The sequence below is a fragment of the Amblyomma americanum genome, chromosome 4, assembly GCF_052857255.1.
Source record: "Amblyomma americanum isolate KBUSLIRL-KWMA chromosome 4, ASM5285725v1, whole genome shotgun sequence".
Classification (NCBI taxonomy): Eukaryota; Metazoa; Arthropoda; class Arachnida; order Ixodida; family Ixodidae; genus Amblyomma; species Amblyomma americanum.
Window position 1 is genome coordinate 210,586,438 of NC_135500.1, and position 16,205 is coordinate 210,602,642.

Consider the following 16,205-nt stretch of genomic DNA (forward strand, 5'->3'; position numbering starts at 1 on the left):
AGTCGGGCTCGAGTTCAGGACATCCCGCGATTCGGGCGACCAGCGTCTCCCTCCTCGTCTTGCGGGCGGTGCTATTCTCGGGGGAAGACGCCTTTCGGGGAAAAGAAGGAAAGTAGGAATCAAAACAAAAGGGAGGACCAGCCTGGTATAGGGGCAGGCGCGGATGAAGAAGGAGCTCCGAGGCTTCCCAACAACCATCACGCCGTCGCCCTGATCACCAGACAATGGGAAAATACGGCGCCACCGCCTCCGGCCTATGCCTGGAACAGAGAGAGGATGGGGGGGGGGGGGGGGGGTGAAGCAGGGGGACGCCGTGAGCATGGGGAGACGGCGCGCGAACTAACGCCGGCATGGGTCGCCCTCTGTCGCTTGGCGACGTCGTCTAGACGTTTTTACTCTGTTCTTTTCTTTCGCGTTTATACGGGTTCGTACCAGAGAGAGAACGTGCTTTGTATTTGCTGCACCCGTTTCAGGGCTCGACGCGCGACTCTTTGCTCGTCCGCCCACTGTTCGGTTGCGCCATTAAGCGACAGGGACACGAGAAGGCACTGAGCGCAGGCATGCGGTGGGGGCCAGTTCAATGCGAGCCGATGTTTTTTCAAACGCGAACGTGGCTGGCATTCGTTGGAAGCTTGCCGATGCTGCCACGGTGAGCCGAGCTACGCGAGGCAAGCGCACTCCTCTTTTGTGTGAATGCCTTTTGGCATTTATCGATTTCGTATTTTCCCCAATCTACAGCTTTTCGTTTTACCCTTATCCAGCTGCATATGCTTGCCATACAAACTGCAAAACCAATAGCTTCAGTGACTAGAGTGGCTTCTATCAGCAGGTAGTTTTAATGGGAGGTGACACGTGAGAGAAGTGCATCGCCAACCAAGCTCCATTGCACAGAGAGACCGTTGCCTATTTCAGTGCAATAGCATTGAAGTTGTTGCACCAAAATCCCGCCGTTGTCCAATACGAAAATCGCTGATTGGTCTAGAGAGGCCATGTGACGTACTGTCATCGCGACCTGTCTTTATGGACCGCTCCGATTGGTCGAGAGAGGTGACGTGACCTTTTGACGTCGGCACGACATGCTAACCATAGCAGGTGACAAATTAATGATTAGTCGAGTTGCGTCACGTGACCTCGTGGCGTTATTGCATCCCCTATACCCGGTTGTAAGCAACCTATTTTTTAGACAGCTACCTAGATAAGGAATCGAAATAAAAAAATCAGGAAAAAAAGTTATATATACAAATCCAGGCACTGTCACAGCACTGTCACAGCTGTCCACTTAATCATGCAGAATATTTAAAATTTTCGGTGCATTTCAACAGCTGAACGAAACTGAAGAAAAGCCGACAAACCCTGAGATGTTAAGAAATCACGAAAGCTCTGACTTAACACTAAACACACACCGCAGTGGCGGTGATAAGCAATTAAGTAGGGGGAAGAAGAAACCCATTGCTAGCGTGCAAACATATCCCCCACCTACATAGGGGAACCCATTGTTTGAAGCAGGCTTATTTTATTGCTCGCGTTTTTCGGATTACCGCGTGCCATCGTTGCACTTTTGCTTGGTTCTCAAATACCGCAATTGTGTTACTTGATTTGCTGAAACAAGATTAAGTGTTAGAATAAGATTATTCAGGTTTCTAACTCACCGTTGGAAAAACAGGCCATATTTGCGATAAAAATGCAATTTTAACTTAATAAACAACACCACGCTGTGCTGCATATTTCCTTAGGATGCAATTGTAGGTTGAATATGTAAAAGACGTGTATATTTTTTTCGTCACGGTGGGCTAACGTAAATCTGTTTGTGTAAGATTACTGGTATGTAAAAATTTATTATGTGCATTCCTTCTTCTTCAGATGTTGCTCACAGCCTCCTGTCAATATGTCTGTAGTTTGAAAGGTAATATGATCGGCTGTATGCGTTACACTAGTTGTGTGATTGCAGGTCATAATTTCAAAATATATTGTAGTTTAGGTATTCTTACATCTTAAGCTTTTTTTGCGCATCCCATAATTTTTGAACCCTCTCTAGTCGGTATAATTCATTTTTATGTCACTTCTTGGTTCAGGTTACAGGGTAAAATAATTAATATTTAGGAAAAGTTTCATCAGTAACATGTTATTAAGTTCCTCTCCAAATTTCAGCTTTCGTTTGGGTGGGGTTGTACCAACCGTTGCTAAGTTTCGGCAAAACCGGAGAAATTCGCCTAAATTATCGATTTCTGAATAAAGCTGTTAGTGTTAATTTTCTTCATATTTTTACAGAATGTTGCTAAATGCTTTTTTCCATATTACAGCTACATAAAAACCTTGTTACGTGATTTTCTATGCGTCGCGGGGCTGTGCAGTGGCGCCAACATAATCTCAGCGCGCCTCTAATGTATGCATGCTCCCTAGCCACCGAATGCAGAATCAGCGTTGGGCCTCCCTTCGTTTTAACGCTCTAAACTTGGCCATCTTTCTTTCATGCCTGCCCGAAGGGCTCAAGAGGCCACAAATTCGCGCCAATCAAGTCAGCCGGGATCAGTGCAATGCGGCCGTTAAGCCGAGCTAACGATAGAACCCGATCGATACTCAGCATCGTTCTCTGGGCAACAGGGCGTAGTGGATGCCGTCAGCGGAGACGCGAGGGCGCGCAGCGCTTGGCGGTCAGACAAGCGGCGCCCAACAGAGTTTGCGGATCAGCTCCGGCTCGGAGCGGAGGGCGGGCGGAAGGAAGGAGAGGAGGGGTTTAGGGGATGGAATGGAGAGAGGGGGCATCGGTTATCAATCGCCTGCTGCTCGGGTTAAGCCGGAATGGAAAGCGCTGCCTTCTATTTCCTAGGGGAGAGCCGCCTCCAATCAGCCCCTATCTTGACCTCACTCGGCTTTCAGCGGAAGCGTGGGTAAGCCCGAGATGTGTGTCGAAACCGGGCCATTCCGCTCGAAGCAGCACGAACAGTGTGCATGTCTCCGTGAGTGTGTGTGCGTGCGGCAGCGAAGCGAAAGCATTCTACTTCGCTGAAAGGAAAACGTGTGCCTCTGCTGTGCGGAAGGAATCTCGTTAGCTCTGTGAGTCCCCGACCCGCACCACTCCCGGTGCCCCTGGCGCCAATACCTTCCTGTCTGCGGGCTCTCTCACCCCTTTCCTGCTGCCATCGCTCACTTAACCACTCTTTCCTGGTTGAAAAATAAGCCTTCCGCTGCGAGGAACCTACGGCGGTGGTAACGAAATAGAGAACCCCAAAGCAGCGGCCATCCGACCAACACGGTCGCGATGGATTGCTCTTCAGAGCATCGCCACTCCTGTCCGCTTTGGACGGCCTCTATATGGCGAAGTCATGTTCAAGGGCCTCTCGGTGGGGATTTGAGGGACCAGGAAGCTTATTAACATGATAAAGAGAAGGCTTCACCTCGAGCAGAAATTCTAAAGGATATTTGCCATTCCAAGGTATGGCAAGCACCGGGCGGAGAGATTGGCACTTCGCTGCATCGTTATATGGCCTTGCATTACACCGGCAGTAAGTACTTTGCGGTTCAAGTAGGATTAGTCAGTATAAGCTGAACTTAAGTGCCGCTTTAATTTTTTCCAGTCTCGATGTTTATTTCTGCGCCTACTGCAACGAAGTAATAAATTTCCGAATGAGACACCAACAGAAAGTGCCCTCTTCTTTCTCATCCTTTGGGTACATTGAATTTTTGCACTGGCACAGTCGTCATAAGCAAGGCCAGGAAGTAATGAGCACTTGATATGGTTGCGACGACCCAAAGAGCCATCTAGCCTCAAATACAAACAAAACTACGATAAGGAGACGTTCCCTTCCCGATAATGTCCCCGGAGGAATTGGTGCGCTATCCGACAAAGCGGCACGTTGCGCTCTTCTCGCCAGCGGAGAAAGAGGAAGCTGCGCTGTCTCGTGGGCGCATGAAGCGCGTCCCAGTGTTCTAGGCGGGCATGTCGGACGAAGGACCTACCAGAAGCGAGAGAAGACCCGCAGGACCCTCCTACCCCTCACCGAAACATCAGCGCGGACCCCCCGTCATGGGCGACAACGGTAGCGGCGCCAGGAAGAAGCCCGTGCTCGCCGAGCGGGTGCTTGGTACTGTCAAGTGGTTCAACGTCAAGAACGGCTACGGGTTCATCAACCGCAACGACACCCACGAGGACATCTTCGTCCACCAGAGCGCCATCACTCGCAACAACCCGCAGAAGCTGCTGCGTAGCGTCGGCGAAGGAGAGACGGTCGAGTTTGACGTGGTGGTCGGGGACAAGGGCCGCGAGGCGGCCAACGTCACCGGGCCCGACGGGGAGCACGTGCAGGGGAGCCCGTACGCGGCCGACAAGCGCCGCTTCCGGCCCCGCTGGTACCCGCGACGCGCCCAGCGCAGGCGCGGTCCCAACTCGAGTCTTCGCGACGACCTGCACGAAGCCGATCCTGACGGGCTGCGCCAGCAGCAGCCGCCGCCGCAGGCACAGCGATGGATGGCGACCGGAGCCGGCATGCCCTACTCATGGCGCTACAACAACCGGCGCTTCAGGGGTTTGCCCCGGGGACTAATGCAGACGCCCGCCGAGGATCCGAGGCAGGAGTACGAGGACGAAGAAGAGGGCTACGAAGACGCTCGAGTGCAGAGGCGGCCTCCGCGGCGGTTCCCCGGCCGCTACTTCCGCAGGCGACGTGGGCGTTCACGGAGCGACGTGGCGATTGCGGACGGCAACAGCAGCAGAGGAGGAGGAGGATCGGGAGGTGAGAATGGCTCGCGGGAAAGGGCGAGCTCTGGATCGTGGCGACGGTCCGGCTCGTACCGATCGAGGTCACGACGTCGCTCGACGACGCGGTTCAGGAACGTCGCTGAAGGAGGGCATGACACTGAGACTAGCAGCGGCGGTGGTGACTCTTTGGAGAGCGTGCAAAGCGCGTACAAGTACGAGCCTACCATCGATGAAGAAGAAGAGCCAACCCCAACCCAGTCGCCGTCGCCACCGCCGTCACCACCACCATCACCGCCCACGCCGAAATACCAGACTCCGGACAAAACTGTGGAGCAGCCTTCAGACCAGTCTCCCGACCTGACTTTGTACCAGCGTCCTGACAAGCCTTCGGACCTGCCTCCTGACCAAACTCCTGAGCATCCTCAGCCACAGCTCCAGGCGAAGGCAGAAGCTCAGCCAGAGCCACTGCGGGAACAGGACATCAAGAATACGGCTACTCTGGACCACGACATTACCAAGACTGGAATGCATGACGAGCTGCCAGTTATTGAACTGCCGAGGGACCCAGGCGAGGCTGAAGAATGAACATGGCTGCTTGCTTCAACGCGGAGTCTCACAAAGGCAGGAAGGAAGATTGAAGGAGAGAACATGAAGGTCCAATTTCCGCTGCTACCAACTGTCATTTTTTTTCTTTTTCTTCAGTCACTTGTCAGTGGTGGACTTTCTCTTTTCCACTTTTCTCTGAATTGGCATTGTGCATCAATGCAGTGTTTTTTTTATGCATTCTACTGGGACTGATCTCGCACATTTATCTCTGGTCTTGCTACAAGAAAAAATTTCAAAGAACCAAAAATACTGCGAAAGAGAAATGATCCAAAAGTCTTGCTGCGGACATTCATGCCATTTTGGCGAAGATCTTGTACGCTAGTCAGATGAGCCCAAATCATCTCTTTTGTTATTTTGTCCAATAAAGAGTTCAGTAACGCGTTCCTCGCCTTCAAGCTCCGTTTAATAGGCCGTGGTCCTTCGGCCGAGCATGTACGCAGAGAAGGTCAATGGATTTGTTCTAAGCCCTGCAATTACTTGCGCAGACGTCTCAGCAGAAAGTCCAGCGTCCCGCCAACGCGAAGTTAGTCTTCTCTGGTTGTGCCCAGGGAAGACTTGAATGTTGATATCGCAAAAGAATTAGACCTTTTAGTGCGTTGTTAGTGCAGCAGCAACTTAAACGACTTAAGAGATTTAGGAGGTTGCGCACCTAAGATTTTGCGGCCAACTCTGCAGTCGCATGCGGCACCCGTAGATGATCACTCCCTGCTTGCTTAACGAATAAACATTTTGTTCTCAATTATATTACTCTACATGACAGGTTATTACTTGCAGTCGCTAGCAGTCATTCAGTGTGTTCATGGTAATTCTGTTGATGACACATGTGGTCGCATTGTTACGTTATACAGACCATAGCCTTCGGTGATGCACGTCAGCACTGGCTGCCATTTACCCTCTTGAAATTGTGTTTCAAGCAGTATTTAAAAACACATTTTTGCTACGAACAGAGGAAGTACTGAAAAACAAAATTCCACTGCTAACTGAACACGTTAGAAGGAAGCCCGAAGTTCCTCTTGAATGAAAAAGAAGTTATTTTGTGGAACACTTATTTCGCTCCATTTGCGTACCGTATCTTGGAGAATACGGAGGAGTCCTGTGGAGTGTGTGAAATGTCCAACAAGAAATAAAACAGTTTAATGTACGGGCTCGGAAAGCAAATTAAAAGCGCAAAACTGAACTCCTTTTGCGTAAAAGAAACGTTTTTAGAAAGTAGTCATTAAAAAACTCTCAAGCTGTCGCCCCGCCTGGTTCCTTAACTGTGTTGTGCTAATAGTCGCATAAAACTGATAGCGTATAAAAAAATGTCAGCGACACATTCTTCATTTGAGTTACTTGAACCTAGCGCATTTCCTTCGCGTAACTCCAGTGCTTTCCAGGCAGCCTCGAGAACAACATGCATGTCCTATATACATCGCCAGTTTATGACGTTTACTTTTGTATTTAATTATCTTTTATTCTGCTTGGAATCCCTTTAAAACTTTAATTTTACGTTTGATGTCCTTCCACTTTAAGTATGATTGGTCTCTAAAAAACGTGTTGCAGGAAGAAAAACCCTAAGGAAAAAGGGGCGAAACAATGGGCAGAAGAAGAAAGGGAATTTTAATGAAAGAAAGGCGGAGAGGTCGGCCGGTGGTAACAGTGTCGAAAATGTTAAACAAGGTGATAAAATGACATGTGTTGTAAACGAAGAGGTAAGTCGTGTGTACGAGAATTTGCGTCCGCCGAATGCTTAGTTTTTATTCGGGTCATACAAAGTAAACCTGCTCTTCGCGTGATGTCACAAAATAAAGTAATTTCAAGGTAACAAATTACTCCGAAGCTCTAGCAACGCGGCAGGCTGGATGCTTCGACTGCAAAAAAAAAAAGATAATTTAGAACTGTGGATGACTGCATGTCTTTGTGTGCGTTTCGCGTGAGTGTTAGTGTGGGCTAGTGTGCTTGTATGGCAGAGAGATAGAACGTGTTCTTATCTCTGAAAAGATAAAACCTGATCACCTGTTCCCGAGTATGCTACGCCGAGCCAATCTGCAAAGCGCCAGCCTGCGTTTCACCTGCTCCAGACCTGTTCCTTTGGAACTCATACCTCATAGACAACGACTTCATCTGAGAGGCAGCGCCATATTCTCCCCTAAGATGCACACTGTGTTAGAGTGTACCGTTCAAGCGGCCGCGTCTGCTATCGAAGTGACGAATTGCTCTCTCCACTTCCCCGTCAGATTCGGCGCCCCCAGAGGAGACGAAGAAACAAAGCGATCGTGCCATGTACGGCGTAGGAGGGGACGGGTGCAGATTGAGCGACTGGAAGGGGGACTGACTGCGAGCTTCCAGGGGGTGTCTTCTTTCACTCTCTCTTTTTCTCTGTACCTCTCCTCCTATTGGGCACGCTTACCCGCGCACAACGTACTCGCCACACTAGGCAATGCCCCGGGCTGCTGCCTACCCACCTTCTTGGAGAAACGCATCGCATCGACTGCTTGTGCTTTCTTGCCCTTTTTGTTCGCTCCCCTGTCGATGAGCGCGAAGGGAACAATGTCTAATTTATCAGCAGAAGGAGCAGCGGTAGTGGTAGTCGTCGTTGCAGATGTGGGGAGCCAGAGAGAAAAGCGAACCGCTCAGCTGCTCCTCGCTGCGCCCGAACGCGGCAGCCGCCCTCGCAGCGCCAGCGACTGATCGAAAAGAGGGGACGCCCGACGAACTACTTCCCTTTCTTTTCCTGGCCCTCAAAGAAAGGAAGAAGAAGAAACACGTAATACTCCGTGCGGTGGTTTCTACTTGGTCGGCGCTGGTGCAGCGGGTGCACCACCGCCCTGCACGCAAGAAAACGGGCGTTCGATCTCGGGGGGAAAAACAGCCACACCCAGGCAGCTTGCTCGCTGCTCCCGAACCTCCACGCCTATCAGCTTTTGTTGTAGGAGGCGTTCTCGCTCACTCTCTGAGAAATGCACCTTTGCGCCGACGCTGCGTGCATGAGCTCGGGGCGTGTAAAGAGGGGGCTGCCTTCCTCCATTGTGAGCGTCGTTGTCGTGTCGTCCGGTGTGTCTCGACCGCGTGAGCGCGATCGCGGAGGCTCTTTAGTGGCGAAGGCTGTGGCGCTTGCTGTTGTTGTTGTTGTTGTTCTTGCAAAAAGAAATAGAAAAGCCCCATAGCTGCGAGGAAGATTGCTTATCTTCTTCATTTTCTTGTCCGTATTTTGTTCTTTAGTGACCTTGTTATTTCTAATGGCTTGGGCGCCCGGCGAAGGCAAAGTAGAAAGAGGAAGAAATGCACGCTGTGCAAGTTGTGCATTGTTGTGTAGCAGGCGGGGCACTGTAGGCGTTGTCGCGAATGGTCGTGAGTGGCGTAAGTTTCTCGTCTAATAACAGGCAGGAGAATGGCGCCTGCTTTCTATCAGTTTTTTTTTAATGCTCAACATGGAAGCATCATTTCCCCTGAAAGCTCAGAACGAGCCCGCCTGACATTTTACGCTTGTTTTTGTGGGGTACCTCCTGAGCCTCGGCAACGCTTGAGTGCAAAAATTTCTGATCACCTCACAAGCCTTAGTAAGACAAGACGTTCCTAAATGCAGTGCCCGTTTCCGGCGCTTAGTAACCCATTTTAGCTAACGTTTAGCATCCTCCAGATTTTTTCAACAAAAGAGCGTCATGCCTATCGGTAGCGACAGCGATTTTTGCCATTACACTGCAACACGGTTCCTTATTGAACTCATGGAAACATTCCTCAATCTTTAAGCATAGTGGTGAAAGTTGTTATGCACGACCCCTGCCGTCAGAGCAGAGATTCATTCGTCGGGTCCACCAATCTGCGCCGCCATAGCGGCACTCACTGAAAGCGCGCGCAGCCCTCCCGCCCAGGTTGCTCATTTAATTCCACCATCCCACCCTTCTTCCGCGATCCCGAGGTCAATCAACCACTGGGAAACGCGCCACGGTCGCAACCACGGTTCTCTTAATCGATCGGGAGGTGCCCGTATATAACTCGGGAATGCAGGAAGTGGCGGCGGAGGAGGAAAACGCATTAAGACAAAGGCGGCGGGAAGGCGAGGCAGGGAGCTGTTCTTGCGAATCCAGCCTAATACCGTGACAGCCTGTTACTGCTTCTCTTTTTGTGTACATCTTTCGCTCTGCGGCGTTCTTTTCGTTCTATTTTTTCTTTATTTTTAAGCGTGAACGTGAAAGGTGCGAAAGAAATCGTCTAGCTTGAGTCCTGCTGAAAAAAAATAACAGCCATGAACAAAGCGAGAGAAAGTAATGCGCGTTTTTTTTTCTCACTAAAGCTTTTACAAAACTCAGGCCGCATCTCTGGCTCTCCGAGCAGAGAGCACATTCTGAGCGAAGTGCAGAGAAGCCAGCCACCTTCTTCATCTTTCCACGCCCACCAGTATTCCTCGCCTTCAAGGTATCTCACCTTTTTCTTCACGTGTCTTTTCTTCTTTCTTTTCACTTTCAACTCGCCGCGCTTGATATCTAGCAGGCGAGACAGGCTTCCTAATCCTGTCCAACGTGGATAGGGTGGTGGCGAATAGATAAAATAAAAAATGAGAAACTGAACGCACTTCGCTCTAAGCTCTTCCTTATATGCTCGCAAGAAAAGAGCGCAACAACATTCAAGAGCTCCAGCAACGACAAAGACGTATGGAGGAAGCTCCGTAAACTTGCACCTCTCAGAGGGGAGAGAGAGTTGAAAAGCGAAAAATCAAGCAGATGTGTGGGACGGCTCTGCGGCAAGCCGTTTTGAGAATGAAAAGCGGCTTGCGCGATCTTTTCCTCCACCGCACCGCTGCGCACCGTTTCGGGCTGGTTGAAATCCGTCTCCAGGGAAACGTAGCGGCCGCTCTGCGCCCCCGACTGGCGCGCCGCTCGCGTTCCTGGTATCCTGTTTTCCTGACACGTTGCGCGGGCTCGGCCGAGCAGCCTCTGTGCCCGTCACAGCCAAAGTAGCCGTGATGGGCTCGTCCATTCCGCTTATCCCCAGTCCCACCCCGACTGCGGGTTGGGCAGAGCCCCTCCTCCTGCGACCCGGGGCCCGCCAAATCCCCGCCACCCGCGCCCCCTTCTGGGGTCTGCGTTGTTCCTTGCCTTTCCATCCTTCGAAATCTACGGCTGGCTGAGGAAAGCCGCTTCCAGCGTCGACCATTAGGGAAAAGGCAATACGCAAATGGTTGTGGTTTTTAGATTCGTCTGCCAAAAACCTGACTTCATTGCGAGTGTTAGAAGCTTGTGCTAAGTTCATTCTAAAAATGATTTTCGGCGTGGTAACAAAAGACAAGACCGGGAAGAAGTACTACACGTCACGGAGCACCAATGCTTTGTTTGAACTAACCGGACGGAGTACAGGCCGCCTTGCGTTAAGTGTTGCGCAGTGCATGATCAGTAGGATCTTCGGCCTTTCATCACGTTGGTAAATTAATAGCTTTGAAGAAAATGAGAGAGGAATGAAAAATTGCAGAAATTATTTAAGGCTAAGGTGGAACAAGGTGGGAGCGGTGTAGGAGGACATGAAGTGCATTGAATTTCATCCCTTGTGATTTGCCCTCACACAGAGCTTCTTCCATGTGATATCTAAAAATTTTTGTTCCTCCACGACATGCACCTCTGCACTACAGTAACATTATCTAACCCTATACAGGTGGGCCCAATGCTCCTCCGAAAGAAGTTCACTTTATTGGGGTGGCGGATGATTTTCTGGAAGTACCTCCTAACTAGATTCCCTATCGCGATGAATGTGCATGCCTCCAAGAATTTTAATGTTTGTGAGGGTGGTGAAGCAAAGGGTATAGCGGGCTTGGATTACGCATAGGTGATTTCAGGCTAGAGTATGTTCAGTTTTTTTTTCCTTTTTCGGCAGTGTGTTAAAAAACAATTGCGCCAACAATATGATGGAATTGGCGTTCAGGGGTTGATGGTTATATTCTAGGCTAGAACTTTAATTTTAATAGTTCTCATTGCTATAGTACAAAATGATTGGCGATGAATTATGTTCGTTGAGATTCTGCCAGAAGTTTCATGCTCTGCTGAAAACACCAGCAGCAGCGGACGTGAATGGGGCCAGGCACTGCGAGAACTGCGACAAGAACTTCGGTAAACTTTGTGAGAATATGCAGGAATCGCAAGGGAGCAACTACCTCGTTGAAACCTGTGCCAGGCTGCAGTAGTGCGGGTTAAGATTAAAAAAGAGAGGACGGAAAAACGTGAGAGGAGGAAAACTAAGTGGATTAGTTTTTCTCGTATTACGTCTTTATCTAGCAACTAGATGGAACGCACTATAGGACGGCATTGAAGTATAAACATAGAAACAATGCCTTCAATGCACCAATATAAAACGACATCGAGGCAGAAAAAAAGCGATTTTACATTGTTAAAGCATGCGACTAACTGTGGGGCTACGAAGTTAGCGCTAATAGACTGCTTCTAAATTTGCATGGGCACGATACAAATTCTTACAGAGTACTAGAACATTCATTAAAATATTTGACCCAATTAAAAAAAACTAACGAAATTAATAGTCTAGAGTGTAGGCGCCGAAAAGTGTTCTCTAGCATTCACTTGCATAACATGTACTTCGCACCGCCGGCAGCCGGCACTACACAGGCATGGCATCGTAGTCCCCAGAGTGACTGAGTAGTTGCCGCTGGTAGGACACATTAACACTTATGACGCGCTCCGTCACGTCCGCATTCATGGATGGTTTCGCTTGCTCTCCTGCCCGTGGGGATGCTACAGCGCTAACAACCTGAGTCAGGAAAACACCCGCGTGGCGGAAACGGGGGCGGACCGGATCGCGCGGGGCGGTAATCAGGATATGTACTAGCTGACGCCGCTCACAGCTAAACACGGTGGCTCTGTGCAGTAGGTACGCGCCCATTAGAACGAAGCCACTGCGACGTTTCCTTACAAAAGGTGCGAATTAATGACAAAGCGTTCGTTGGGTGCGGTGTTATGCACACTGTTCTTTTCCTTTTTACCTTCACAGGACTTTACTTTTTATTGCATAATAACAACAAGCGTTGGAGCGGTGCTCACAGAATTTAATACCTAGTTAGTAACTACTACTTTTCATTACAGACTCGTGCAGGTTATTTTGAAATAAGTTTCATATTAAGTTTGTTGTAAGCAACTGGGGGAGTTGACCTTGCGATTATTCTGCTCGTTTGCGGCCTCATTCAAACCTTCGATGCTTTACCGTAAATGTTTTAAGATGACTTGTGTCTGTTGTGGCCCCAATAGATTCTGGCAGTCAAATTAAGATGTATATTTACTGTCTGTGCAGCATTTCGAAGCTGATACTTTTGCAAGCTTAGCAATTCGGTTATTAAGTTGGCTTCTCCTGAGAAAGACTCTGCATGCGGAAAAGCCAGCTTCGGAGAACAGTGAATGCGGTAGTTGAGGTGAATTTAGGATCCTAATAATCATTTTTCAATGATAAGAAAAAAAAAGATAATGAAGATACTGGTCTCTTCCGCATTGTAATAAGATGGTATCAACAGCAGTAAAGTAGACTTGGGAAAGGGAGTAAAATGCCTTTGTAGTGAAAGATTTTCTCGCGTTACATTCGTTCGCACGGAGCACAGTAACGCTCATCAGGTTTTGTTACTGACAGGTAGACAAGCAGTGGTAAACTTGTTCGTGATACCTTCGCTCGTGAAAAGCTGCTTATTAAACGCTTGAAATGTTTTCCGAAGAGTTAGTGCCCAGGCATGCATATTTAGCTCATTTAATTTTAAATTAAGTGAAATGTTGTCTACGCCCAGTTTTGAGAAGTAGCAGTTCGTGCAAGAAGATCAGAAAGTGGCACTGGGTGCTTGCAATTGTTCTGCGGCTTTTTGATGATTGGTGGAAAAGGAAAAAAAAATTCTGCAACGTATCTGTTACTTCTTTGCTCAAGTAGGACCCAAGGTCTAACAATGCTATTACTTGGTTGCCACTGTTACTAGAAGTGCTGCGGAGACGATTAATTTGTTCAGTTATTTCAGGTTGACCTGGAACTTTAGTGCGTTTTGACCGGTCTAGGTGAACAGATTAACTGAAACACCAATTCATGACCTATGGTCATATATATATATATATATATATATATATATATATATATATATATATATATATATATATATATATATATATATATATATATATGTAGAGAGAGAGAGAGAGAGAGAGAGGTGCGCCTCACCCCTAGGGGGTGTCAAAGAGGTTTGTAGACTAGACATATCACTACTGTGTTTAGAGAGAACCTTTGGTGCGTGCTGAACACGCATTAAAAGCGTTTGTTGAGGAAGTTGATACTTCACATAATGCTCATAAGCGTTGAAAACACAGTGCTCGTTTCCAGTATGGTCTCCCCGTTTGCTTTCAAATTAGTTTGTTCTATGCATGGCCTGTTTGGATTTCTGTCTAATTTTCAGTGTCTGTGTGCGTTCTGTGTGTTTTTAGCGCTGCTTGATGCTTGAGTGCCGTGAATGTGGCGCAAGCTAAGTGCAGGAGCCTGTGAAGTGTGCTTCTGCGCTCGAATCGCAGAGTGAAATTACAGGCTTTGTGAATTATGTTATGACTGTGTTAACTTACTTGACTTAAACACAAATAGCGTAGAGATTGACTGAAGTTGGTGATGGAGCTAGTATCGCATTTTTTTTTATTTAGGCAACGCAAGGAGGAGTTGCCGGTACTGCCTGCGCGAACCAACATCTCGTGTAACGTAGAAAGTAAGAAAAAGTAAATTTTGAATTTGCAACAAAGGTCATCGAAAGCCATATAGCCATATCGATGTTTAATAGGTGCTCAAACGCTATCACACATTCAAAAAACTGGTGAAAGGCAGCCGTCGGCCGCTATACTATGAACTCATGCAATTAGTGGGCCCTTTTCATTTCTGTCTGCTGCCATGCTGATTAGTTCTTACGATGAGAATATTACGCATCACAGATGCACAACTTTTGTGTTGTCATCCATGAAAATATGGTTTCTCTATCAAAACGCCATTCGTCTTGGTAGCCGATGCACTGCGGATGGCCGCGAATGTAACATCACTTTTGTTCATTTATTTTCAGCAGAATGGGCGTTCCTGTTTTTAGGAGAACATTTATAGCTTCCAGGAAAGAAAATACACCTCTGAGTGAAATCACAGCACAACAATAGCGTGTCGCAGCACGTTATAACTTGTTATTGAAGCTTGCCCGCATTCTCTTCAACGAAATCTCGGGATCGATGGCCGCCAAACCCTACAACACATTCCTTCGACATTTTTGGCAACGCCCCTTTCACATTTCCTTCCTTTCCTTTTCTTCCTTTCCTTTCCTGTCACTGGCGTGTGTTCGTGTCTCGAGCGAAAGCCGAAGCAATGGAAAGTGCGATCCTGAAACTGAATAGAGCGCGTTCTCTAGGGGGCCCGTGTAGGCGCCGAGTAAACACCACTAACCCGGCGCCATACGTCTTCGACCTAGAACCTTAGAAGTTGAACGGACGGCGCACGCGGCATGGGGAAGCGGGAGCGTTGTTCAAGCTTCACGCCAAAAACACCGCTTTCCCTCGCAAGCAAAACCGTTTCCGCTCTTTACTCGACGACGAGGGAACTCTCCCCTCGCGGGGCGGAAGAACAGAATAACGAAAAAAAGGAAAAGGACATAACGCGAGCTTGCATGGAAGGGGAGAGGGAGGGGGTGCCCAGAAAGCATATGGCGTGTAAACCATAAAGCTATCTTCTTCCGTCGTGAAAAGAGCAACAGCCCTCGAGGGGGATACGGGCACGAGGCTGTCGCTTTGATAAAATGGAAAGGGAGGAGAGGGAAAACTAAGTGAAGGCGGAAAACAAGAATCTTCGCAGAGAGACCCAGCCAGACAAAGACTACAAAGAGGAAAAAAGAGACAGAAGCTAGCCAGAAAGAGAGCGAGAGGGTATCTTTTCTCTCACTCTCGCAAGCGGGCTTCCTTTTATGTCGAAGGAATACCCACGTCGAAATATCGATCGACCGCCGCGGCATGAGCGTTGTACGCAGGCACGGCCTGCCCCGCTCTCTCGTGCAAGCCGGCGACCCTGTCTACTGCGAACTTTTGCGCGGTGGCTTCGATTGTGGAGAGCACACTGGCGCGCATTTCGGTCCTGGTGCCCCCCTTGCCAACCCGTTTCCCTTCCTTCCCTCACTCTCTGAATCTTTGCCTTCGCCACACGCTGGTTTTTGCTTGAATGAAGCGCACCATCGTGCTTGGATGGACTCAGCTCGTAGCGCCTACGCTTGCCGCTTGGTCCCAATGTTTCCTTGTCCCCCCCCTCTCTCTCTGTGTCTTTCAGGCAATTCGTGCGCTCTTACTCCAATAGGTCATTCCGGTTGGCGTGGTCACTGACGTCGGTCGCGCTTAAACGGTCCCAGAAAAGAAACTACGACCCAATTCGGCCGCCAATAGGGTCTGAAATGGCGCGAAGGCGCACGGAGGTCTTTCGGTAGCACGCTTTTACGGTCCCGCGGGAAAGGGACGGAATAGGGAAAAGGGAATGAGGAACGAAGTGAATGCGTGATACGCGTACGCGGCAAAATTGGGGATTGTTTTGACGTTTGTGCTGCAGCGCGCTGTAAAAAACAACGCTTATTGGTTTTCTTCGCGACAGAGAATTGATAGCGGCAAATATCACCTCTTCCATGAACAGAAAATGATAAACGTTACAAACTAGCATTATGTTGAACTACATGCTTGTCCTTTGCGTACTGTATCAGAAATGAATTGAACGAAACAGCTTTGCTGCAAAGAGCTCTTAAATGTTATGAAAGATAGGAAACAAAATAACCGTTCTCTTCAAAGCAGAGGTTGGAGACGGGTCGTTGTGTAATTTTAGCACCTTTTTTAGCCCTCCAAGTTATGACGTTGTGGTCTCTTGCGATAATGGTGTGCAAATAATAAAATGAACCCGAAATGAAGCC

At 48.7% G+C, this 16,205-nt stretch overlaps 2 protein-coding genes across 3 annotated transcripts in view; both read left to right on the plus strand.

Moving 5' to 3' along the window:
• LOC144129246 (serine/threonine-protein kinase BRSK2-like) overlaps positions 1–16,205 on the plus strand; it is a 115,317-nt gene that overhangs the window by 16,420 nt on the left and 82,692 nt on the right. The gene's annotated exons all lie outside the window — the stretch shown is intronic.
• Positions 3,879–5,685, plus strand: LOC144127554 (uncharacterized). Its single transcript, XM_077660547.1, has one exon. It carries the CDS (start codon positions 3,938–3,940, stop codon positions 5,279–5,281), a length of 1,344 nt encoding a protein of 447 aa, XP_077516673.1. The 5' UTR covers positions 3,879–3,937; the 3' UTR covers positions 5,282–5,685.

What these genes read in the sequence shown, in the direction of transcription:
- LOC144127554 (XM_077660547.1), top strand. Translation starts at nt 3,938, where the DNA reads ATGTCGGACGAAGGACCTACCAGAAGCGAGAGAAGACCCGCAGGACCC.